This window comes from Plectrocnemia conspersa, unplaced genomic scaffold (assembly GCF_051122295.1).
Source record: "Plectrocnemia conspersa isolate PC_06_02 unplaced genomic scaffold, ASM5112229v1 ptg000010l, whole genome shotgun sequence".
In the NCBI taxonomy this organism is placed as follows: domain Eukaryota; kingdom Metazoa; phylum Arthropoda; class Insecta; order Trichoptera; family Polycentropodidae; genus Plectrocnemia; species Plectrocnemia conspersa.
This window is the reverse complement of record NW_028277174.1, coordinates 5,650,267-5,676,248: the sequence shown is the minus strand read 5'-3', so window position 1 is coordinate 5,676,248 and position 25,982 is coordinate 5,650,267. Positions and strand designations below refer to the sequence as shown.

At 31.5% G+C, this 25,982-nt stretch overlaps 3 protein-coding genes across 10 annotated transcripts; 2 read left to right on the top strand and 1 right to left on the bottom strand.

Annotated features, from left to right (window-relative positions):
* Positions 1 to 620: 620 nt before the first annotated feature.
* On the top strand, positions 621 to 14,918 carry LOC148230447 (uncharacterized). Of its 8 annotated transcripts, none has more exons than XM_088195458.1 (21): positions 621 to 677; positions 2,223 to 2,334; positions 2,453 to 2,568; positions 2,630 to 2,700; positions 3,740 to 3,817; positions 3,887 to 4,388; positions 4,615 to 4,722; positions 4,780 to 5,001; positions 5,071 to 5,334; positions 5,415 to 5,527; positions 5,596 to 5,700; positions 5,774 to 5,840; positions 5,909 to 6,167; positions 6,226 to 6,394; positions 7,243 to 7,444; positions 7,505 to 7,700; positions 7,768 to 7,879; positions 12,294 to 12,543; positions 14,055 to 14,308; positions 14,471 to 14,605; positions 14,689 to 14,918. In XM_088195458.1, exons 1-21 carry the CDS (start codon positions 670 to 672, stop codon positions 14,781 to 14,783), a joined length of 3,438 nt encoding a protein of 1,145 aa, XP_088051584.1. In that variant the 5' UTR covers positions 621 to 669; the 3' UTR covers positions 14,784 to 14,918. The 8 variants fall into 8 exon arrangements, with proteins under 8 accessions (XP_088051584.1, XP_088051583.1, XP_088051582.1 ...); XM_088195457.1 differs by having other exon boundaries at positions 3,887 to 4,421; XM_088195456.1 differs by having other exon boundaries at positions 3,740 to 4,388.
* On the bottom strand, positions 14,800 to 20,328 carry LOC148230446 (uncharacterized). Its single transcript, XM_088195453.1, has 11 exons — positions 20,200 to 20,328; positions 19,985 to 20,129; positions 19,769 to 19,925; positions 18,208 to 19,706; positions 18,012 to 18,142; positions 17,808 to 17,941; positions 17,275 to 17,738; positions 16,837 to 17,011; positions 16,516 to 16,765; positions 16,220 to 16,446; positions 14,800 to 16,156 (listed from the first exon to the last, which is right to left on the bottom strand). The coding sequence occupies exons 2-11, from the start codon at positions 20,119 to 20,121 to the stop codon at positions 14,924 to 14,926; spliced, it is 4,407 nt and encodes a 1,468-aa protein (XP_088051579.1). The 5' UTR covers positions 20,122 to 20,129; positions 20,200 to 20,328; the 3' UTR covers positions 14,800 to 14,923.
* A 2,936-nt stretch (positions 20,329 to 23,264) lies between these two features.
* Fam92 (CBY1 interacting BAR domain containing protein Fam92) lies at positions 23,265 to 25,192 on the top strand. The gene is made up of 6 exons (XM_088194655.1): positions 23,265 to 23,500; positions 23,564 to 23,723; positions 23,793 to 23,942; positions 24,000 to 24,224; positions 24,578 to 24,691; positions 24,754 to 25,192. The coding sequence occupies exons 1-6, from the start codon at positions 23,367 to 23,369 to the stop codon at positions 24,805 to 24,807; spliced, it is 837 nt and encodes a 278-aa protein (XP_088050781.1). The 5' UTR covers positions 23,265 to 23,366; the 3' UTR covers positions 24,808 to 25,192.
* The last annotated feature ends 790 nt before the right edge of the window (positions 25,193 to 25,982 follow it).

The following is a 25,982-nucleotide window of genomic DNA, read 5'->3' as shown; positions in this document are numbered from 1 at the left end:
TTTGGTTTACCATTGGTCTCGGCCGGTATGGCATTTTATCTCGGTTTCACACAGACAACTAAAAAAATTGAAAGATCATCTCAGACATTCTCGTTCGTTTCGAACAAAAATGTCTGAGGTAACTTATTTTTAAGTTGTTCCACTTTAGAGCTTCATTAAAATTGATATGTACATATACATAAGTATTTGATAAGATATTACAATATTATTTTCACGAAAATGAACGGATTTAACAATGGGAAATAACGATTAATGTATTCATTTGTGAAAATATTGGAATTAAAGTATTTTTTAAGTAGTTATTACAAACTTAATGATGTAAATTAGTATGTTATAAATATAAATTTTGTTATTATTTTGATTTAATCATATGGAGACTGAATTTCAAACATTTTAAAACAATATATCACGTTGAAGTCATAAAAAATATAAGCAATATGCTATTAAGTAAATAAAGTATACTTGAAATAATAAGTAATATATTAAATTAAAGTAGCATTTAATTAAATTTGTGTTGTAAAACATTAAAATATATTTGTTGTTTAATTAAAATTGTTCCATATTACCCATTCGAGTGAATTTAGTGCAAAATGGCGGCAATCTTTATTCGCTATAGCAACATTATAACACAGTTTACAGTGGCTTTGGTGCTGTTTGCGCTTGGGAGCGATGTCTCAGTAAGTATTAATGCAAAATTGTTATATCTTTCTCACTTGTTGTAAAACGAACCCTTTGTCGTTGAATTTGTATATGTTGAATGTATCCGCCGAAGGTAATGGGATGGGTATGAAACATTTGTAAACCGATAGCGTTTATGCAACTAGTGCATTCAATGTCAAATATTAAAATAACGCCGACCTAACCTCAAATCGCCAATAGTTGAATAATTATAGATTAGCAAGCGATATAGCTTCGGTGTCACTTGTATCATTAAATGCTTTTATATTTGTTTATAATTTTTCTTAATATGTATTTATTTATTTTGTTTCTATGCATTCAAAAAAAAAACATTTGACAGAAGTGAAAAAAACGAAAATGAAATAGTTATATTCTCTCAAGAGTTGAAGATTCGACAAAATAAAATCACGTACATAAAAGAAACAACGATGTGCTTTAAAAGTGAAATTTGGTATATTTCACCTAATTTTTAGTTTAATGTCAAATAAGTAGTTATTTTTGCACGTAATTAGACCGTTTTGTATAAATCTGCCATGAAAAACGATACTTTTTTGCTTTTCTACTATTTTGAAAAATCTTTCCATAAAAATATCTGTATCAGCCTCATAACATTTTAAGTCAAACGACGTCTGGAAAAAATCTCATTGCTCAAAATGTCTTGAATGCAATGTCATGTTTCCCTCAGTAGTAGCAGTCACAGAATATCGTCGTTGCTTTAAATTCGACTTTTTTATACAGGTATTTCATTTCCATACTTAAAAAAAAAATTAAATCTAATACATTTTGTTTTGGTTTTTTATTATACAAGCGTGTTTTGTTTGTTTATCATATGATATATAGACAAGTTGAGGCACACGAGCGTCATTCGGGTTGGTGCGAATTGGTATAGGTGCCGTATGCTAGTTTTTTTCGTTCAAAAGCATGAAGTGGTTAAAATGTATTTTGTACATTATAATCAATCTTATATACTCATTTTTTATGATGTAGTGTAAGTGTAGAAAACAATGAATTTTGCTAAAAAATATATTAAAATTAAGATTAAATTAAATCCTTTTCAATACTATGATATTTCTTGACAATATAATTTTGATTGTATTATCATAATTCGAAATTTTTAAAGCAAAAACATTTTAACTTTCGATAGAAACATCTTTTCGAAAAATAAGAATAGTACAACGGAAATCACTGTAATTTTAAATATGAATATTATACAGTTACTTATCGAAAAGAGGTTAAATATGTTTACTGAGCTTTTCAGTAGATGCCTATAAATAAAGTATTAGATGACCTTCCAAGGTTTACGATTCTCCTATGATATCAATTTAAATATTGATTTCTGTAATACCAATTCTGCAATTGAAGGTTAGCTTGAAGGTTTTTCGAGACATTTTGAAATAATCATTGTGTTACTGTACTATATAGCTAAATTTTATTGCTGAGTTTCTTTGCACTGTTGACGTAGCTGTTGCTTTTGATGTTGCGATTGTTTGCATTTTATATTTGGCAATTTTTTTAATGTGACTATATTTATTTTACATTTTTAGCAAGGGTTACAGTTTGGCTGAAAAAAAACAAATTCTAAATTATGTCATCTCTCAAAATGGTTACAACTACGTAAAAGGTCGAAAATTTTGGATAGACTATGTATATAGTGGAGTAAGTATTTTTCTGTAACTTAATCAATGCATGGTTTCATATCCATGTAAATATATATGCATAGGTATTCGAGTTACTACTCTCACATTTGAGAATTTAAATTTATTATACATTTTAGGAGACAGTTAGAACCTGGCAGTCTCTAAAGGAGGTGTTTCTCAAGAGAATTTTACCCGATCTTAATAATCATTATTATAAACTCTCTTACGAAAACATACAAAAAATTAAAAAAGGGTAAATTGAAAGATGATTAAATATAATATAAATTTATTTCTATATTTGATTTTTTTTATAGAGTGTCAGGCTATGATTCGCTAGATTGGAAGAAAAGTAAAAAACCTATAAGGTCCAGCAAAACTACCATTGGTAATAATCTTATATATAATTGTTCTAAGCCGTGTCTATAGTTTTATTATCTATAACACTTTAAGATTCTTCCATAAATATGATTTTATGTGCTGATGATTTTTTCTCAACGATTCTTTTTATATATATAGTAGATTTTATTTTTGAAAATTTTCAGTTTGTTGATTTACTTTGGCAAAATATTTCAAAATCGTTTTAATTGCATTTTTATGATTATTTATAATAGACCAGTAATCTTGGTTATTAGGGGGTACACCAATTTTTTTTTCGCTATTCAAGTTAATAAAAAAGTATTTGATAGCCAACGAAGTTGGGTCAGAATGCACAAGAGGCGAGGATATATTTAATACTATTGATTGTTATTTCGAAGGAAAGATCATTCATTTGTTTAACTGTTATAAGCTATGCATTGATCGTAGCTGTTTTTACTTTGGTATTCGCAGTCATGTCATTTATTATAAATCATTCATTGCAACATGTTACAACTGGGTCAACACAATCAATAACTAAGGTGCATAAACATAACTCGTATATTTGGCCTACCATTAAATGGATTTTTTTCTGCTTTAAATAAATGTAGTGGATCCTCAGGGGATCCGGTAGAGGTTCGAAAGTGGAATGAAAGAACGATATGGCGTGGCGTTGTTTATTCGCAGCGGCGTCGTGGTAGGACGGGTTAGTGCCAGTTCTCACCGTACGACGGCCGGCTGCCGGAGAAAGAAGAGCGTTTTGCAGCAAACAGGCTGCTTTATAGGCACGCTTTCGGCCTTGACAATGCTTATGTTGGCCATAACCCAGTATACAATATACTAACTTAATCATACAGCTTATATACTAACTTAATCCTACATACATAATATTATTATAAATTAATAAGTAGTTAAAACAGTTAATGGGTATATGCTAAATTTATTTAAAAACAATATGCTTTCAAATAATTTTTAAACTAAAATAAGCTTTCATTTAAATCGAGTTTTATCTTTGAAAAAAGTGTAAAATTATTGTTTAGTGTAATTAAATAATGCTTGTTATATTTCAGATCAGACAAAAAAAGAAGAGTGCAATGACTCGTTTAGAATATTTGATACTGGACCGTTAATGTCGAGCGAAAGGGCAAGTAATGATTCACCCGTTCTACGCAAAAAATCTATCAAGACTCCATCTAAAATTTTGTCCTCAACACCAGATATTTCTGAAACCGAATTACTCAGTCCGAGTAAAGAAATAGCTAACAAGACTCAATCCAAAATATCGATGTCCCCAACTACGGTTAAGTCACCCGGGCCGAGTGGAGAAGTAATTGACAAGACTCAATTTAAACAATTATCGGCGACTCCAGTTAATGTGGAAAGCGATGGGGAAAGGAGTGTAATTTCTGATTCTCAAAATAATAATCAAAGCAATCAGAATGTGAAAGATACGGGTAAAATCTCAGAAGTGCCTCATGACTCTCAATTAACGATGACATTGTTATCGTCAGAGTCTGAACAATCATTGCACGAAATTCCGCAAAGTTCAAGAAAATGTGAAACAAACAAACATATCAATATTAGAGAATTTCTCCAGTTTAGAGAATCAAAGGAAAAGTCGTTTAAAAAAATGAGAGAATCGCACACTCGCCCGTTGCTTAATTCTGTGGTCGGAAAAGTGAATATAAGGCACAATTATAGCGGCAGTGACAATTCTAGGTCCAAAAAATATCGATCTTTAGCTTTGAAATGGTTATTATTTGCTAATATGCTGAGGATACACAACAAACTCGTTATCGCCGGTCTTTGTTCATATTGCAATACGATTAATTAATCAAAAGTGATAACATTTGTTGTGAACTTTCAGTGTTAATTTTATTTATTATTTTATAATGCTAATAATTAAAATAAACATTTTAATATAAATATTTATTTTTTATTTTAGCAAAGTTCATAGCGGGAATACAATGCGTCATGGTACTTCTACTGAGTCTATTTGCAGCAGTAGTAATCGTGATGATTCAGACGATCTCTCGGAATCGGATCATAAAAGGTATTATATTATTTTATATAAAGATTTGCTAGTATTAAATTGATTGATTATTTTTAGTCGTCAACCGATGTACGTGATAAACAAAGGGAAAGTTTATCCGTTATTTCGCAATGGTTCGACGAAAATCAAACAATGCTATTACGAATTGTGCGGTAGCAGAAAGAAGTTATATCCTCATAAGCCTTTTAAATCTAAACATCGACGTTTTGATGAATCACTCATCGCCCAGTCGTTTTGCTGCTCAGAAATTGAGAAAGCTTATTACAAGAAATTTTATAAGTTGTTATTTTTTATTTAAATGAGTAATTATTCAGTGAAGTGAGTCTTAAAATAATTATGATTTATTAGATATTTCACTGGCGGAAAACTGGGTAGAAAGCCGAGACCGAATGATTATATGAACTTAGAGACGATATTAATGTTGAAGCACGAGGCAAAATGCAAATTCGCTAACATCGCTGATGACGATATGGACTGCGAATACGACGATGACGAAACCCCCAATACTCGTTATTTACGAAATGAGTCCGCTTCTAAAAGAAAATCTACATCTTTACAGTTGGATTTTCCAAATGACGAGGTCGAACTGTGCTATTTAAGAGATTTTGAAAAGTATGAATTAATGCTTTTTCAGATATGTATATATTTAATTTATAAAGAATCGTATTAATTCTAATTCTTAATTATTTTAGATATTGTAGCAACGGAAATATTGGACCCAAACCCATAAAAGAAAATTATCAAAAAGTTTTGACGGAAGATGAAAAACGGCGCCATAAAAAATATGCTCATTTATATAATAAAGGTGTGTTATTATTATTTCATATTTATGTTTTTACTGTACATTGTAATGTGTCATGTTTGTACTTACAGTAATCGATAACGTATCACCAAAACGTTCAATTTATATTAACGATGATGATATGCCAACAACTTCTGAAGTTCGAAGCAAAATAATAAGAACTTCTACTAATACTGGTAAAGTGATATTTTAATTCTTGGCTCTTTCATATATAATAGTTTAACTTTTAATTTTATATTTACATAATAGATACTTCGATGGACACTTGGAGATTAAAATACTTGAAAGAAAAGAAGCGAAGTGAAGAGTTGGAGAGGTGAGTTCCATATTGAATAAATAATTAAATGCATATGTATAAATAAAACTTTTTTGCTTTAAAAAAAGATTATTACAAGGCGAGTGCTCGATAATTGAGGTGGATACTCCGAGTGTAAATAAACCTTTAGGTGAAAAACCCGGGCCTAAATGCAGCAAGAATTTAGATATAGAATTGATAACGCTGTCGGATGACGGGGTCATTGAACACGTATCTCCCAAGAAAGCACGGAATTCGAGAGCAGTCGTATTTTCCGACGAAGTGATCATTGAAGAAGCGCCTTCTGGAAAGTGCGATTTGAAAGTGAAACTGTCAAAGCATGGAGAAGTGAGTGTGTTATTAAATAATGTGTCTTTTCAGTTAGTAATGAACATATTCTATTTAGGATGTGTTGGAGAATGCTTTTAATCTTAATACAGAACAGGCGGACAAGTTAATCAACTTGCTTAGTAACGCTAATTCATTGGAGAAAGACGTTGCTGAAGAACCGAGAAAAATCGACACTCCGGTGCCAACAAATGTATCAAATAATGATCATGTTGAGACGAAAATAGGTGAGATTCACAATTACACCATAAAATATTTTTGGAGATGATTTAATCCACATAAATTTTACTACTAATTTTATAAAAATAATTGGTAGTTCAATATCAAAAAAAATGACTTTTAATTAGATTTATCTATCAATTCAATATTTTTGAGAGCAAAATTGTTATTAAGTGCTTATTATTAGATTCGTATTTTTCGGGTCAGAATTTTAATACGATTGTGGTCAGAATTTATATTACATAGGTCAGAGTATAAGCGGCCAGAATAAATATATGGTCAGAATTTATATTAAATGGTTAGAATTTAAATTGGACTAGTCAGAATTCATATTAAATAGTAAGAATTCTTTTGCCAGATGGTCAGAATCAATTTTTCAGTTGTCAATATAGTGTATAGTGTTGTTATTGTTTTAATGCTGAAGATTGGTACACCAAGTCAAGCGTTGTCTCTGTCGTTATTCCCACATCGTTCGTCGTTCCGAATACCTTTGCGTCCTACATACAAATGAGTAGATTCATTGAGAGTTATTCATGGGGTGTTCAATTTTTGACCAACAGTTTTGGTGCGAGCTAGATATTTTATATGATATTTCTAAAATAAATAATTGTCCATTTATATTTTTAAATGTTTTGATTTTTTTAATTCACATAATCGTACTATTAAATAGTTTAATTCTGATTGTCATATATTTTTATTCTGACCGTATGCTATTTTTATTCTAACCATTTGATATTTATTCTGACCTTAAATAATATGATTATGATCAGGTTATTAATAAAATTCTGATCCAAAGTTGATTTAAATTCTGACTATTTAATTTGTAGTCCCCAGCTATATTATATACTATTTTCAGGCAATGTATCTGATATTGCTGAAAGAGAAAAAGTGATTTTTGAACAAATTTTTGCCAACGATAATAATGAAGCAGAAATCGATTTAAAGAGACAGCTTTTCTCTTCCTTGGAGCTGAGAATGCTACTGTCGGATGGCAAGGATGATGATTTAAAAAGTAAAACGATACCAAAAACTGAAGAATTTGTCAGCGGCATTCATGAGTACGATATAAATAAATAAAATTTATTGTTTTATTATTACTAATACACATTATTTTGCAGAAAATCTACACCTGAAATTGAAACCATTAAAGAATTGACTAAAAAGAATAAACGCGACCATGTTGAAAGTAACGAGTCTCTATTGGAGATAAAAAAGAAACGATCGAAAGATAAATTTAAAAATGAGAAAGTTAAAAGATATTCGGAAAGAGTTGAAATGCTGAAATCTAAAAATACAAAGCCAGATGATGATAAGGTATTTTTTATTTAAATTATTTTATCGTTTTTTTTATATTTTTTACTTATTTTTTTACTGCCCGCAGAAGAAAGAGGAAAAGAATAAACAAAAAACAAAAGAGGACAACGAGATTGGAGCTGAATCGAAAATAAAAGACCGCAAATCCATATCAGGTCAGAAGAATGTTGAAATAGAAGGTAAATTTATTTTGTGATTTGTATAATTAGTGTCGTGCAGACCTTAGAAATCATATTTAGTATATAACATATCTTTAGATATGTTATATAGTAAACATATAACATCATTATATGTGTCATATTTTTTCAAACTCAAAATGTTTATTAAAGCGTTACACAAAAAAACTCATAATAAACGAAGAAATAAAGATAAATAATAGTGAAAAACTATTTTAAAATCATGTAATATCACTAATGAACGGTAATTACGTAAAATATTATTTTGTAGCCTTCAATACTGCTAAAACGCGAAAAAGCAGTTTGTGATCATATTTCGTTGTGGCAAACTTTTTCGATCACTTTGCTGGTTTTTGTACGTTCATTAAATTGTGCAATCGATTTTTTTTCTTAATTGTGGTCCAAAGATCAGCTTAAATAAATACCACTCCATAGCCAGTCCAAGATTTTTTCCTCATTGTTATTTTTAATTTCACCTTATATTCTGAAATATTTTAATAAAATACTAATATTTGTATTTTTAATTTCATCTTCACTGCGTGAATCAAATTGTTAAAAAAAAACATCACTTTTTCACCCAGTAATAGGGTGCAGAAATAAAGTTGTAGTCTAAATTAGAACCCACATGATTTTTCATCGAAGGGATGAAAAAATCCAGTACAGTTTCATAAAGTGGACTTCTTTCATTCCGGAATATAACTAGCACCCTAGATTATTTGGGTCTCTGGATTTTTCACAATTACTTTTGGAAACGTCTAGGCAAATTCTAAATTTCCTTTTTATAGAACTCTTGGTTTTTCATTTAAAATGTTTTCACTTTGTCAACATTTTAATTATTTATTTTCCTTAACAAATGTTCTATTGACCTAAATGGATGATAATCAGACGGTACGAGATCCGGTGAATATGGGGGATGGGGTAAAACTTTCATCTCAAGCGCCCTTATTTTTTCTTGATTCAATTTTGCAGCATGAGGCCTCATGTTGTCAATATGCAAAATTCTTGGCTTATTATTGACCAAAACAGATTGTTTCTTTAACATGTCATGTTTCAATCCTTTGAATTGTTCACAATACACAATCACAGTAACGGTTTCTCCAAGTTTAAGCAACTCCTGTATCACACCAGAGAAATTCCACCATATACAAAAGAGGATCTTCTTTATTGTTATGACTGAGGGGGGAGCTTTTTTATTGTTAAGTTATGAGGGGTTGGAACAGGTACTTGCCCAGAAAAAAGCCTTTGTTTCTGTCATATAGGATTATTGTGTAGCACTCACTTCTCATCTCCAGTTACGATACATAGTAAAAATGGGTCAACTTCAAAACTGGATAACCGATGCACAGATAGAGCACTGTAGCCGATAATTCATGCGAGACCCAAATTCCTTGTTTACAGACCTTTCTCAAACGGCGTAGATGATCCTGGACTGTAGACCGTGGACAGCCAATCTTGGTCGATAACTCTTTGATGGTCTGACGAGGATATCTGACTCCACCATTGATTTCAGGACATCATCATCTAATTTTTGAGGATGTCCTTGAGGTCCTTATTTAAATTTAAAAAAATTTTAAACCACCGATGACACTTGTAAAGTTTTAAAACATCACCATAAGTATTTTTGATAACTTGTGTTGCTTCATTAGCCTTTTTCCATTAATCAAACTAAAATAGCATACAATGGCACAAATGCATCTCATCAATTGTTGGCCTCGACATTCCTCTACCTAAGGGCAAAATATTTTTTTATTACAAAGAAACCATAAATTTACAGTTTTTTCTTTAATATAATGACAAATCCTTACTTGATTACTGGACCGCGTCTTACAATAAATTAACTTGAAAAAATGCTTTGAAGAATTTTGATTGCTTTTCGGTCCCCCTAATATATGATTACACACCGAGGGCGTCATTTAAGCGGGGAGCAGGTGGGGCATTTGGCCAGAAAAATGCATGTCATTTAATTAAATATTGTGAATTTTAATGAAATAGAAACATTGTATTAAAATTGTCCCTGATTCTAAAGCATAATATCCCGGGTTATTTCTCAAATAAAATCTAAAAAAACCGTCTTAAATCTATTCTGAAAATATTTTATATTAAATATCGGAATACATTTTCACCGGTAAAAAATTTCGGTAACTTTCTTACAGCAATATAATATGTCAAAAGATTTGGATTGTAAAATGTTGTATAACACATCAGTTTTTCCAAAAAGGTTTGAAAATATGTGGAGAAGTTTTCTTGTTTCAAAATCTTCCAAAAAGCTAAGAAAACCTCGTGCTTTTATTACAGTGTCGGGGTCCCATAGTTCACAATTTTTCACGACGTCTCGAAGAAAGTCCGTAAATTCATTTCTGTATTTTTGCTCTGTGCTACTTAACCGTGATGTATAATTCCATCTTATAGGTGTAACAGAAGGAAGTCTTCTAGCTACAAACTCTTGTAAAGCATTTATTCGTTTGGAAGATTTCGAAAAGAATGCAGACAATCCATTTAAAGTTTGAAAGAATGATTTGCACACTTTTATATTGGAAAGACCTTGTTGTAATGTTAAATTCAACATATGAGCATAGCAGTGTGTAAAAATGGTCAGTGGATAAACTTCGAGTACTTTGGCTTGCAAACCATTAATATGCCCACTCATTACACTCGCCCCATCATAAGTCTGTCCAACTAATTTTTTTTGAATTTGAAATTCTTCAATTATATTTACAACGTGGCAAAATAAGCCATCGGCTGTTTTATCAGAGCTAACGTCTGTAAAGCCAATAAACCGCTCGTAAACTTTACCTTCATAAACAAAACGCAAAACTGTCGAGAGCTGTGAGTTCGTCATTATATCTGAAGTTTCGTCAAGAATAATAGCGACAAAATTTGCTGAATTTACTTCTTCCTTAATATGATCTTTAATAACATCACCAATCACTTCAATTATGTCATTCTGTATGGATGGGGAAGTACCACGATACACCGTTGCAGTATTTAAATGAGTATCCAAAACAGAATCGTATTCTCGAAGTGCATTTAAAAATTCAAGGTAATTTCCTTTGTTTAGTGAATTACAGGACTCATCGTGGCCTCGAAAAGGTTGTTCTTGTTTTCCTAGATATACTACTGCGTCAATCATTCCTTTTAATATTTCTCTATTTTTATGAACTTGTTCATTATGTTGACTTATATTAGCTTTACGTTGAGCGTCAATCATGACTTCAATTCGTTGTTTTCCAAACATTTTGAGAGAAAAAAATGATTGAACGTGTGACTGCGCTCTTTTGTGTTTTTTCAGTGCCGTTATCAGATGACTAAGGTCAGCAAATCCACTTTTACTCCACACGCTTCTTTCTTTGGAAAACAATATACATGGCCAACAGAACAATCTAGATCGAAGTTCGCAGCCTGTTAACCACTCAGTTCGTTCATATGATGAAAATGAAAAATGTCTTGTATATTCACATTTATTGTCTTTATGCTTCATAAATAAATTGGGAAGAGGTGGACGTGGTTTAGCAATTTTGATTATCTTCAATTTAATTTCATAACTTCTTTTTGAAAATGGATTATTCAGAATATCTTCAACAGTATTCTTTATCATTATTGGGGTAAATAAAAAAATATAATCTAGAATAGAAAATTAAATATTGATCATATGTAAATAAGATAATAAACTATTTTGAGTGACCTGTTATTGTGATATAATGTAATAAAAAAGCAGCGACGGACGCAAGAGTTTTTGAAGTACGCGCACCAAATTCGAGACCAGTTTTACTACTGAGCGCTGCCAGCCGACAGATCGACTTCAGCCGTTAAATCTCGGAACAATTTACTTTAGTCGGCGGCCGCGCGCAAGGTCGGCGCGTTATATGTGTTGTTCCAAAACGATCGCTCGCGCGAAAACGTTCAGAGCGAATGACAAATACCAATGCATACTATACACTGCATATTAAAATTTTATAATTTTGCATACTACTGTATGCAAAATGATGTAGCTTTACGCCCTAAATTTTCTAAATTTATATTTTAGATGGTTTTGCGGGTGTGCGCCGCACACCTAGCACACCCTGAATATACGCCCCTGGTATACACCCCCTTCCCTAAGCCACATTTATTTCTTCATAAAAATTTTCGCAAATACTTGCTGGAAAAATTTAGATATGCAAAAGTTTTACGCTTATCACAAAAACACATTTGTAGCATCACACAATCTTAATCAAGGGTAGTTATTTACCTTCCCAACCCTAATTTTATTTGTAAATTTGAACCCCAAAATTATTATTATTTCAACTATTCGTTAAATATTATTAATATCTAGCTGATATTTATTGTGATATTTTATATTATATTAAGATATCCCAATGTTGACATTTTGAATTTTTTTAAAAGGAAACTGAAAATATTTTATTTTTTGTAATTTCAGCAGAAGATAAAAGGACTACACGTTCGAATATAAGTAAAACTGTCGAGGAGCCTCTAATAATTTCAGAAGAAAACGTAGAAAAGCAGCAAGAGCCCGTGATCGTGGAAACGTATTTCAGTGAAAACGTTAAATTTGGCTTTCCAAAATCATCTTCCCCAAGATCGGTGATTATGACAGACGCAAATATAAAAAGGTCATCTCTGAGAAAGTCGACGCTAAGTCCTAAAAAAAGGACTTCATCCCAAAAGAGGTAAGGAAAGATTATATAGATGAAGGTTGTCAATTTCTAACTGATCTATAAGCAATCTATATCTAAATGTATAAAAAAAATTTAGAGTTTTAGTAAGAATGTGTTTTATTGAAAACTAAATTAATTTTTTAACTTAATTATTCGCTAATTTTACATTAATATAAGATTGGCATCAGTGTAAGGTTGAAATAAAAATTATTTGTATTTTTATTTTACCATATTTATAATACCTGGAATTGGTGCAATTTAATGTAAAATTTTGAATATTTAATCTATGTATTAATATTCAAACAAATCAGATTTTATAAGTTTATATATTATATAACTCAGTTTTTTCAATTATCTGTATTTTACTATAAACACATTTTGTTTTTTGTATTGTTAGTATATTATATGAAAACCTTAATTATAAATAGTTTAATCTTTTGTATGAAATTTATTCGGTTGTTTACCACCTGTGGGCGACTATAAACATTTTAAGGTTCTCAAATGAGTCATACATATGCAAGGATGTTTAAAAAGTTACAGATATCGGGTTTATTCAAATTATAAGTATGAAAATCATTTTTTGCTATTGAATTTTTACTGTTGAATGTGAGTGGTAAGTTCTTATCTTATCAAGAGACATTGTCATTCTCCATTTTTGCCAGCATGAATAAATTACTCTTTTTTTTTATTGCTTTTATAATGTGGTTATATTGATATCAAATTATTCTAATATAAACATATTCATGACAATTATAACCCTATTAAAATTTGAGAATATTCTGAGCAGTCCTTGTACAATTGGACATAGTTTAAAAACTAAGAAATACACTATATCGAGTTGTTAATAAATTTTAATAGCACATCTCATACAATGTGTCATGCAATAAATTTAACTTTTGACTAGAAATAAGAATATTTCTATCATGTAATGTATTTGACTGAATTCCTGGTAACTTTCAAAATTATCTTTCTTGACCAAAAAATCCTATTTACAGCATGTCTATTGATATCATTTGATTTTTATAAATATTCTTTGGGATGTCTTTATAGAAGTTATTGACGGACGTGTGTATTATATATTTTTAGAAACTAAATATATTGTTTTTTAGATAGTTTTGTTTAATTTAATACATATGTATATTCAATCGTGATCATCAGTGGCAAATTCAAAGAGAAATCATTATAAACAAATATGTTCATTTTTTCATTAAAAGTATGTTAATATGTTATCATTTTATTTAGTATAGTACAAATTTTTTGCTAAGCCTAGTAAAAAGTAAAAGAAAATAATATAAAAGGCACGGTCAGTCCATAATAATATATGTATATTTTAAATGTACTTGTAAGCATCGATATATTTCTTAAACTAACTTTTGTATTACAATTTAAACTTGGATAATAAATGAAAAAAAAAAATATTTGAGTAACTAAATATTCCAATATTCCAATAATCCAAAACCCTCCACATTATCCAGTGTCAAAATCAAACGGAAAAAAATTAACAGGAAACTTAATTTTTTCAGGTACTTTGGGTGCATTAGTAATGAAAGACAATCTATCGATATGACTCAAAATGATTTTAACGATGATGTTTCAATTCATCAGTCATCATCTATCATAGATACAATCGATCTTGACGATACTATATTAATCGACCAGAATAAAATGATACGTTTTACATCCCACTTGAAGACTGATTCCATTGAAAACTTGATTATTGAAGAAGCACTGAGATTTCCTAACAAAATCCCTTCTAGCGCCGAAATCAACCCTAAAGGTATTTTTAGCTTTTTTACAATCATTCTGACCCAGATACAGTCTAATCCTTATTTGCTTACTTCCTTTTATTATATAGTAGGAAAAAATGTATTTAATTAAGCTTTATATGGGCATGATAATCCATTATATTTGATTATGATTAATCTATTATATAATTTAGGCCAAGAGAAAAAATCATATTATGTCATATCTGAAAAATCTAACATCAGTGATCATCCCTCCGACTGCAGCAGTCTATTTAATAGTCAGTTTATCGAGAATATGGAATATTACGATAGTGAAAGCACACATTCCGGTTCATTTCAACCTTTCCTTTTTTAACCTTGTTTCGTATTATATAATATCTGTTTGTTGATCAATTGGTAATTTTTATTTCAGAAGTACTCGATAGTAGTCCCGAAACGAAGGCTATCAATATAAGAGAACTATGTCCGCTGACTCTTACAGATATGATGTCAGAAGACTCTTCCTAGGATCTCGTTTAGTTTTAAAAAAAAATTATAGGTTTAGTGAAAAAATATATTTTTACAAAATAATCGGTATTAATAAATTAATTTTAATGTATTTTTAATCAATTTTTATATATAATACATAAAAAAAAACTACAATTTTGTTACAATTTTCTCCTAATAGAATATTTTTTAACTAAATCTACATCAGGGCTGAGATTTATTTTGGCTTCGCGTTTAATCCGAGATGAACTCCTTATAGTACCTGGAGTTTTAAAATTAAATTCGCTACTATTCAAACTCCCCGGACTAGTGCTCCGAACTAACAACGATTTACTCGACGTTGCGTTTTTTGTTTTACGAGAACTTGTGTTTGCCATTAGCAAGAGCTTTTTATTCCTGATCTTCGGCGCCGGTGTCTTTTCTACATTTTCAACGGCAGTATCTTCAGGTATATTTATCTCTGGTGCTACTTCGGCACCGTCCAAATCCAATTTTATAATCGGTTTTATAAATTCTGGCCGGTCTTCGCTGAAATTTACATCCAAATTCTTACTCAAGTTCCTCTTGATCCTGTTGATTTGAATGACCGGTTTTACGGTTTTGTTGCAAGGCGTTTTGAAACTGTTTGGCGGCAGTTTTTCGGGGGTCAACTGGAGCTTTTCTAAATCGTTACTGACCAAATCCAACATCTTCTCGGAGGTCTGTTCCATTTTTGGAAATATTTTCAATTGCAATAGAAATACTCTTTGTTCATAAGCAAACTGCTGCAACAAGAAGTTGTGAGGCGGATATTCTGATAGCAAATTTAAAGCTTTCTCGTTAAACGCCGCGGTTTTAGATAAATCATTTTCAGTCACAAAGTAAAAACCTGCATCTATATAAAATCTAACTTCACTATGTGCGAAATCTCTGTACTGAGCAACGCTTTGCACATTTTCTAATTGAAAATTAAGAAGGTTTTTAAAGTGTAAATTTGAAATGTGTTTAAATCTACAGTTGAGGTAGTGCATCAGTTTCACTCCTCCGTCGTAAAAACTATAAGCAGCGTTTAATTCGGCGGTTTTAAAATACAATTGCGATTTAAGATGAGTGATTCCGAGAATTAATTCGAATATTTTTATACTGGAACACTTTTTGCAATTGCATTTATTTTGGTGGTCTATGAACGACGGCAGCGTGAACGGCGACGTTTCAAAAATCGGCGATCCGCCAAGATCTTTACTGGAGTATTTATTTATAGGGACGTCCAACACCATTTCGAACATCTTTTCTGCTTTAATATTGTCGTTGACAATTTTTCTATTTATTTTTGATTCAGTTTCTATGCATTCCGTTTGTTTAGCAAACATTGAATCAGTTTCTTCCATGATGTATTGTAAAGAGTCCAATTTAACCTTGAATGATGTAAAAATAGATTAAATATATTTTAAATCATATATACAGATGTTTAAACTTACTCGACAATCGTCAAATCTTTCCGTGCCGACATCGACGATAGCTAGCAGTAATAGAATTTCGGCTGTGGGAACGGGGAGCACTAAACGTTGCAACGGCTCCAGTACACTGCGAAGTATGGCTCTCGATCTACGCGGTAGTCCGAGCATGAAGGTAATTTTACTGGCGGATAATCCACAATTGATCCATAATCGCAACGCAGCCAAATACAATCGTCCAGATTTTCCACCTTGAACGACCGATTGACATATTAATACAGATACAATTAATTAATATATTTATAAAAAAATAAAAGTACCGCTTTCTATCACCAAATCGGAACATGCTACATAAGCTTCGACGACGTTTGTGAAGAGACTGAAGCAATCGACGGACTCTTTTAACTTTTCGCTGATGAACATCGATTGTACAAATGTCAATTTCGAATATGAGAATTTTATATCTTCAATGTTACGTTGATTGTTGAAATATTGCGTCAATATTTTATTGTGAACAGTTGCAAAAATTAAAGCACTTTTGTCTTTGCGTTTGCAGTTGAAGTAATAGATCTATAAATATAATTTTATTAATTAGATTTCGGCTTTGAATTTATTATTTGTTTAATGTGTATAAAGCATACTGATAAATTTATGAGATAATCATAAACTGTGTCCATAGTTTGAGCTTCTAGGGACGATTCTTTTCGGAGCAGTTCTTCAGCAAAGATGTTAGCTGTTTCAATGATCGCTGATATGGATTCACTTTCTAAATAGACGTTTTCAATTATAAATCCCGCTATCCTTAATATATTGATTCTGAAACAAATTAAATAAGTAACATAGATATACTAAAAAATATATTATTTGTTAATTTTTTTCTAATAAGTTTATCCTTTTTCTAATAAAATATGTACATTTCTGTCTTTTTTTATGTCCTTACACAAAGATTTTTTATTTGTCACAAAACAAGACGTACCAGTGATGCATCTTAATGTTTTTGATTGAAATAGTTTGTTTCTTATTGATATGAGATTCTCGATAGATAAGCCAGTAAAAAATATTATATAAAAAATATGTACTTATTCTTAGCGAGCGTCGCAAACGAATATGCAACGTCCGCCAATTTTAAGGCTTCAGTATTCATCTGTCGGAGAGAGAGCATTTGAATCGCAATATCCATTACTTCGACACTCTTCTGCACGTAGAATGTATTTACAGAGTTTTCCATCATAAAAGGCTTTATCTTCAGATCTGGATGTTTGATTACTTCACTCCATACATCCACAGCTTTTAACAGAGGCTTTGTGATGATTTCCTCCATCGATAAACTGAGCGACTGTTGAGTCGGCGATACGTCGCAAATGTCGTCAGGATGGACAGTTATATGAGGAGGCTGCGACGAAGCTGCCGCTTCCGTCAACAAACACGGCGGAGGCTCATTCTTGCAATTCTCAAACCACAAACACTCGTAGTGAATATTGAGACAGTTGCCATACAGTAATTTTACAAGTAACATTTCTTCAGATGGTAGTAATGAGAAATCCTGAAAAAATAATTAACCTTGGATAAAATTGAGATACGTATATTAAAGATGTATATGTGTTATACTTACTAATGATTCTATTAACGTAACGGTATATTTTATAAAATTTCTTATTTCTGGTACGTATATTTTGGAGGGATTTGAATTGAATAATGTCGCTGCTTTTGCATATACTAATGGTAGTTCGTTTGTGGATTTTGGATCTTAAATTTAAAGTATGAGTTAAATATGTATTCTTACACTGATAAAACATCTATGAATTAAATTAAATACCTAGAATTTTATATACGGTATTGTTTTTATACATATGTTCGATTTCTTGTAATGCATTATAAATTCCAATGATGGGCCAAGTAGAGAACCACAATTTTGAGTATGTTTCCAGTTCAAATAACAACAACTTGCTTTAAAAATAAAATATAATGTATGTAATTTATATTAGAGAAAATGTATAATATATTAAAAATACCTAAAATTCAATTTATGGAAGTGTCTGCTAAATATTTCTCCATCAGATCCTTCATATTGCTCCCTGCACAACTTCCATATATTATACGATTGGATTCTTTCAGATTTTTCACTGCATTCGCATCTTATATCGCCTTTTGCACACTTATCTTGCGCCCTAGACTTAATCTGAATCACGCATTTCATGAACAGGTCCAGTTCTTCGTAATTAGGATTGATCGAAGCTTTCAAAGCCATGCCTAAGTAGCACATCTTCAAAGCTCCTTCGTAATCCAACAAATCCAACATACAAATCTGCATGTTATAGTACGATCGAGACAGACTATTAAAATCGACTTTATCCGCATCCAACTTCAATATCCTCAGACAATTTTTAATATACGCTTTGAATAAATTAAGAGATTGCTCAGTCCGTCCGACAGAATGAAGCAACACGGTGTCGTTACTGTAATAGTTCTGTACATAATCCCAAAATTTCTGCCAAGCTGGACAATTATTCTTCCTTAGTTTAATAACGTATTCCGTTTGGATATCCACCATCTGGCAAGTTATAGCGTCTAATTTGGTAACGTCTATGTTCATTTTGACACTTTTGTTTAAAATGCTTCTAGAAGATAATGAAAATTGAAGACCGTCATGAACACAGCTCTTATACTCGCAATTGTTGCATACAACACTTTGATTTACATATTTGTGTAAGTATCCCGTTACATGAAATATTAGCTTGGATAGATCGACTTGAAACTCGATTGAAACATTTTTTTTCCATATATCGTCATTCACATTACACCATTTAACTATAAGCATATTTAGGATTTTTCGGAGACTTGACAAAAATTCTCCACGAGCATCGTCATCCTTTAATTTATCATTTTTGTTGAAGTACATAAGTTTAGTGATGAGTTTATGAGAGTCAGTCGGTAAATCTTCTATCTTAGATGTGAATAAATCGGAAGCGGAACAAAATAGGTTTATATAATATAAATAGCTATATTTACTCTTAAAAATTGTCATTGAAAATTTTAAAGCTATGTTAAATGATCTGCTCGATTTATAATTGCAAGCAACGATCGTTTGTGTTAGTAAAGTGAGGCATAACATGACATTTTTATATATTTCAGCAAAATGTGGTTCAAATTCAGTCATATCTATGTTATTTTTTTCACACCTTCTCAATAAAGTAGTAAACAATGTTCCGTAAGCCAATTCAAGATCACTCGGAAGCGTTTCATTGTATATCACAAATAATTTTCTAACGAGCCAAGATAGATACGTTTTACAATAAGAAAAAAAATGTGCATCTTTAGTAAATTGCACAATGTTGCTCATCAAGTCAGTTAAAATATCATTGTTAGACTTATTCTCATGCTTAGATTCGATAAAAATGATCTTTTTAGTGAGCATATCAAAATAGATTTTCATATTTATAGAAACTAAAGGAAATTTCGGATTCGAATACACAACGTTCAAAATCAAATTACTAATATGTAGCTGGACGTCCTAAAAATAATGCAGCATATTAAAAGACATTCGGTATGAAATTATAAACTTTAATTACTAACCTCTTTAACGACGTATTTGTAAAGGTTATACAGAATAATCAGAAAATTTTTATATTCGTCCTCCGTTAAATCTTTAACGTGCTTGCAATATTGCGCGACAGTTGTACACATTGTGTTTAAGTTGACAGTTTTAGTCCAAGAATCATCGTCGAGTAATCTAAGAATTTTAATATACAATCAACATGTGTACATGTCATGAAACAATCAAGAACATACCTGTATACTTTGGTAAGTATATGTATGCACAAATCATTAGTTTTCTTAGTTGACCAATGTGATGTCAGATTACAAAACTCTTTATAACCCGACTCCAAGCTGTCGGGACATTGCAATTGCTTTATTATGGTTGACATCCTGCCGCCTAAAATTTGTTTCTCGATATTTATATACTCATTTTACCGAAAAATAACTAAATTCAAGAGCCTTTTAACCTTTAATTATCACGCAATAGACATAACTTTTAAGCGAAATAGGTTTAATCGAAGGAAGATGAGAATATAGTAATGTCAAACGGAATCAAACGATGGGCGCTCGCGCTCACTCCCAACGGTCGATTTTAACGAATTGGCCATAACAGCACAATTACGTACCATAAACATATTAAATTATAAATACATATCTTAAAAAAAGAAAAATATTTCAATGTGCATCTATTAGTCGAAATAATATTAATATTTTTAATAAAAATGCTTTTATTATTTTAGCTTTGGATTCGTAAAATATAAAATATTTATTAAAAAATTGAGCATATGGATTAATTATCTCTTTCCTTCGTGCCAAGTAAAATATATTTGGTATATGTTAAATATATCAGCGCCACGCTTAAAAACCAATTTGTTTTGAACATATTCTTTGCTTTTTGGCTTTATCGTCTGCGAATGTGGCCAGCAACTTTTGCTAGATAAATACGTTTTAAAACTTAGTATTTTTTATCGCTGTACGCTTAATTATTCTTCAAACATCGGTTTATAAATCGCAATTAACCGTTTATTAGTGTCATTAATAACACTGAATAACATACGACAATTTGTTTTGAGAATATGTACGCGCACGACGATAAAAAACTAAGTTACAAATTTTAAAACGTATTTATGTAACAAAACATTGCTGGCCACTTTCGCAGACTTTAGGGCTTAAAGCAGAATAAACGTTTACAACCATTGGTTTCTGAGCGTAGCGCCGATATTCTTAACAAGTACCGACATTTTTAAAAAACAGTTTAAAACTTGACCGCCGTGCTGCGCTGAAAGACCGGCAATCACAAAGCTGCTATAAGGAGGTTCACCGAGCTTTCTTTATTATGCAGTGAACAATGAGAATGCAGTATCTGTTTTATATGCTGTGGCAGTAAAAACACTTTGTTTAGATGGCCTTTTAATTTTTACTGTCCTTCTTTGATATTTTAAAATCTGGTCACCTTAGTTTAAATAATATTTTAAAGTGACAGCCTCTGGATATATCTGTAAAGGTAGGTATATTTTTATTGCGTTAATTTTTAATTTAAACAATTTTATTTCTATCATTAGAAACAACTCCTAACACAGGGAAACTTTTTACAGAATGGATAAAAACAAATTGTACCAGTCATTGTTTCAATAATTTTGCAGTCTTATCCAGAGAAAATAGAAGATGCGTTACAAAGAGAGGCGAATGAAACTTGTAATCGAAGAAAAATAAGTGTCAGCATTAAAACTAAGAGACATACTTTTGAATTTTGAGGAAAATGTAGCATCAAAGGACAATATTCTTTCTCTCTTCTCCTAAAAAAAATCAGAAGAACTTGAAGCAACAATGAATATGGTCAAGACAAGGCAATAACATACGAGCAGCGACCATATTTTACACCTATAGAGAAAGTTAATTCGAGCAATAAACAAAAGACAATATCCAAGATGAACTTAATACAAAAATTACAATCGTGAACGGTGACTTAGTTGGTGTATACACTAGAAAAAATGTGAGCAGCTTAGCAAAATCCAAGAGAAACAGCTTAAAAAAATATTTGTGCAGAAAGTATTAGATCAAAAATGTTAGAAAAATGCAAGAGCTAAAGAGAAGAAAAAAATATATGACATTTTATTTGTTTTATACATTATATATTTAGGGGCTGTTGGTGACGGGTGGCAATGAGACACAGATTGAGCCGCTGCAGTAATATTTATTGAACGGTTAACGGTGTATACATGGTTAGAATGGGGCGGACGCGCGACGGCACGCGTCCGAACCCTTACAACCTTGTCGGTAGAGAGAGAAAACACGCCACGCAATGCCACTCTAGCGCTGACCAGTTTTGGCCATAACACATCTAAATTCGGCTCCCATATATACATTAAACATTAAAAAATGCAATTTGTAATTCACTAAGCTCAAATGTGATTTATTTACAAAATATATTTGTTAATATTGAGTACATCTATTATTAATACATATATAGAACTTGTGGAAGAAATTATTCGGCAACATCGTTTACACACAAATACATATCGTATACTACCTACGACATTGTTGTTTTTGTAAATCAAAATAATTTTGGTTTGGTAGGGCTCCATGAGGGGCGAGGGCGCGGCCTCAAGTGACACGCGGCGTGCTTCGCTCCAAGCTGCGTGGAATACATGTACACTCGGGCGACTAGTAGGGCTCCAGGGGGCGCGAGAAGAACGGGCATGTCCGGAGCACCTTTTGGGGCCCTGTGGTGCGTCGGTTCAGCTACACAGGGCGCGCGCGCTTCGGGTTCCGGACATGCGGTAGGAGCTCGGAGTCGCGGGGGCGTAGCCCTACAAATGCGCGACGGGTCACACGTGGTTCAGTCGAGCTTGGTTTACGGTGGCACTTTGGTGGCTTCTCGCTGGAGAAGCGTGGCGACGGCGGCGGCTGTCAACGGCGACGGGGGGCACCTGGTCGGGGGCGCAGACCCATCGTCTTGGTTGTCCGCCAGCTCGAGTCCGGATCCAGGGAAACTCCGGTGGGGTGGTAGCAAGCGGCTCGGCTCTTTTGTACTGCAGCGGCGTCTGTGTCGGCCATTATGAATATCTGACTCCAATGTGCTCGGGTATCACATCGGATCACCAATTTCCAATAAGATGGCTTTCCTAGCAAGGTAAAGGTTGTAGACGAGCAAAAATATGCGCCAATTTTTCATCACGGTTAAAAGGCAATGATAAGCATTTGGAGCTGGATTTACCGCCAACATCAAAGCACGTCGACTTTGGAATAGTTAAAATAAAACACTTATTTATTCATGCGTCCCATTTTTTAAAACTATAAATCAATTAAAGCCTCTAAAGCTGAAAATTTTGCTCGAGTATCTTATATATAATTATCTTTATTTTTATATACTGTAGTGATTTTAGTGATTTACTGAATAAAACTGAGTTTTGCGTGAAAAAAATATATTTTCTGTTTTATACCAGTATACAGCAAAAATTCTTGCTCATTTTTTTTTTACTAATTTATCAAAAAATAACTAAATATAAATCTGTTAATCGATGGTTTATATATGGCAACTCTGATTAGTTATGATTTCCATGGCAACCAATAAATCACCATAAGTGAACTGTTTTTCCTTTCGCCTTCTTTAGTCTTTTTTAATAAGACAAATATGTTATCATCCCGAAATCAAATTATTGCATATGAAAAGCAATCGAAGTTCATTCAAGACAGAATAACATCGGTGGAAAAATATTTTGCTGAATTATGCAGCGTATTTGCTTTATATGCTAGAAAAGTTGCAAGGTATTATATTTCTTAAAATATGTTGATATAATAGTATTATTTATAAACAAATATTATTTTTAGATTGAGAGATGCCGGTGACGAAGTCTCTAGAAACTTAAAAATATACTCCGACAATGAAAACGTTAACAAATCATTGAGTGTATCTTTGGCAGACGTCTCTACGACTTTATATGCGATCGAGGAATACAGAAACGCTCGAGCGCACCGATTAGAAGTCAAAGTAAATATTTTAAACCTTTAAAATTGTGTTTCACTTCTGCTTGTGTATATTATAAAATGTTTTGTGAAGATTGTAGGCGAATTATCACAATACGAAGGCATCTGCAAACACTTTCGAAGTGAAATAAAACACATATTATCTCTCAGAGATAGTGAAATGGCACGCAAGAAAACTTTGGATCGGGTCAAAGAGAGGAATCCATCTAATCGTCAGCAAATAGTAAATAGTTTTTGGTACAAATTATCGATTACGTCTATATTTTATAATAATTTATAGATTCATGCCGAAGCTGAGTTGATGAAAGCTTCCACGGATATGAGTCGAACTGCTAAGGAACTAGAAGAACAGACGGACAGCTTTGAAAAGCAAAAGCTACAGAATATTAAAGCTATCTTAAAAACTTTTGTCGAGATTGAAATGTCTTTTCATGCAAAAGCTTTAGAATTGTATACAGTGGCTTATCAACAGATTAACAATATAGATTGTGAATCTGATTTATACGTAAGTATAATTTAATTAAATATTTATTTATTATTTAAAGCTATTAATTATATTTAAAAATATATTGTATTATAAAATCATATAAAATGATTTTCTTATAAAAGGTCTTTCAAGAAAAAAAAGGAAGTTTTGACATGGTAAATTTGTGTATAATTATATTAATGTTAAATTGGTACATTTTTATACTGCACCCATATTAGCTATTTCCTCAATCCACCATTGGTTGAAAACGATACAATTAGTTGAATAAATGAAGTATTATTCCAATCACAGTGCGGTTTAAAAATATTGTACCGATAAATTAAACAAAATTCTAATTAAATAATGCATTAAGAATAACAATTTTGTCAAAGGATTATCGAGCTCAGATGCAAACGATAGATGTACAGTCTACTTCTCAAAGATCAACTGGATTTGGATCCATGGCATCGTTACTAGGACAAGAAAAACCGTTAAAAACCTCTACGGTGAGCAATTATGTTTTATAAAATTAAAATTTTAAATAATATTTTTTTATATTGATCTTTAGCCAAACGAGAGTGAAACATCATCAAATACAAGCGAAGAATCATCACAAGAGTGATTATACATTTGAAGCACATTAGTATTGAAGGCACAATTTTGTGCCAGTACGCCATAAATGGCATATTATTGAGAATATTTTTGTAAAAAATTTTCATTTTTTATTTTGTACGTTAACCTTTGAGTTAAATTTAATTATACCATAAGTTATCGGTATTATTTTTGAGCTTAAAAATATAATTTCTACCTAATATTTTAGGAATTAGCAATATCAGTCCAGATGTTAAGCATTTGAAAAAATGCCCGAAACAAATGCAATGCTTCATACACAAGCCTTTATTTATTGGTTATAAACGACTTTCAATTCTCACAGCACTAATGATATTTTTTTCTACAGTATGTACAATAAAAATAAAATAAAAACCTATAAAAGTATATTTTAACTCCGAGCATGGTTTAAAGTTTTTTCTTATCTGTCCATTGCGTGATACTTTTCAAAGTAATCTCCTATATAGTAGCGGATTCGCGGCCCTAGCATTTAAAAAAAATATTTTTTTGATGAATTATTATTGTTTTTTTATAGCATTGATACGACACAATAAGTTTGCATGAAAGCGTTCATAATTTTACTAAATGCATCACATTTTTGTAGCCTTGAGCTTGGTTTGATTTATTGTTTCCTCTAATTATTGCAGACGATTATCAAAGTCAATAGAATGTTTATGCATACGTATTTCTGAGAATGCATGCAAATACTTTATTCGGTGACGAAATATTTTTAGTCTACAAAAGCGATAGTTGAAAATCGTTGATTTAAATTAGTCTAAATCAGACATTCGTTGCGAAAGTTACGTGCTGATTTTTTGCAATATTGTGTATTTTCTATCATAATATTTGTGTAAATTTAAACATTAATCAAAGGGTACAATTTAACAACGCTTTTCTTAAGACATAAAAAGTTTTAAAATACTATGTGATTCCAATAACTTAATGAAAGTGTTGCAAGGTTGTCTAAAAGTAGATGAAATTAATATATTCAGTAAGTCTTTAAATATTTTAAAATTACTATATATATCACTTGGTGGATACGTGTAATCATTGTATAATTTCCAATAATTTAAGCCATCAAGCAAACATAACTTAATCAACTCTTTGAATGCGTTTTTTTTCAAAAATAAATATCGAACAATGTGTGGAAGACAACAAAGATCTAAAAGAAAGAAAAGATATCAATTG

Bases quoted from the DNA above. Each gene is read 5' to 3' on its own strand.
- LOC148230446 (XM_088195453.1), bottom strand. From the start codon at position 20,121: ATGTCAACCATAATAAAGCAATTGCAATGTCCCGACAGCTTGGAGTCG. The intron at 19,707-19,768 runs GTTAGTAATTAA...CATTATTTTTAG, and splicing joins ACAAATACGTCGTTAAAGAG to GACGTCCAGCTACATATTAG. The intron at 16,447-16,515 runs GTACTTTTATTT...CGGTCGTTCAAG, and splicing joins CGATTTGGTGATAGAAAGCG to GTGGAAAATCTGGACGATTG.
- Fam92 (XM_088194655.1), top strand. From the start codon at position 23,367: ATGTTATCATCCCGAAATCAAATTATTGCATATGAAAAGCAATCGAAG. The intron at 23,501-23,563 runs GTATTATATTTC...TATTATTTTTAG, and splicing joins TATGCTAGAAAAGTTGCAAG to ATTGAGAGATGCCGGTGACG. The intron at 24,692-24,753 runs GTGAGCAATTAT...ATTGATCTTTAG, and splicing joins AACCGTTAAAAACCTCTACG to CCAAACGAGAGTGAAACATC.
- LOC148230447 (XM_088195454.1), top strand. The intron at 6,395-7,242 runs GTGAGATTCACA...TACTATTTTCAG, and splicing joins TCATGTTGAGACGAAAATAG to GCAATGTATCTGATATTGCT. The intron at 7,880-12,293 runs GTAAATTTATTT...TTGTAATTTCAG, and splicing joins GAAGAATGTTGAAATAGAAG to CAGAAGATAAAAGGACTACA.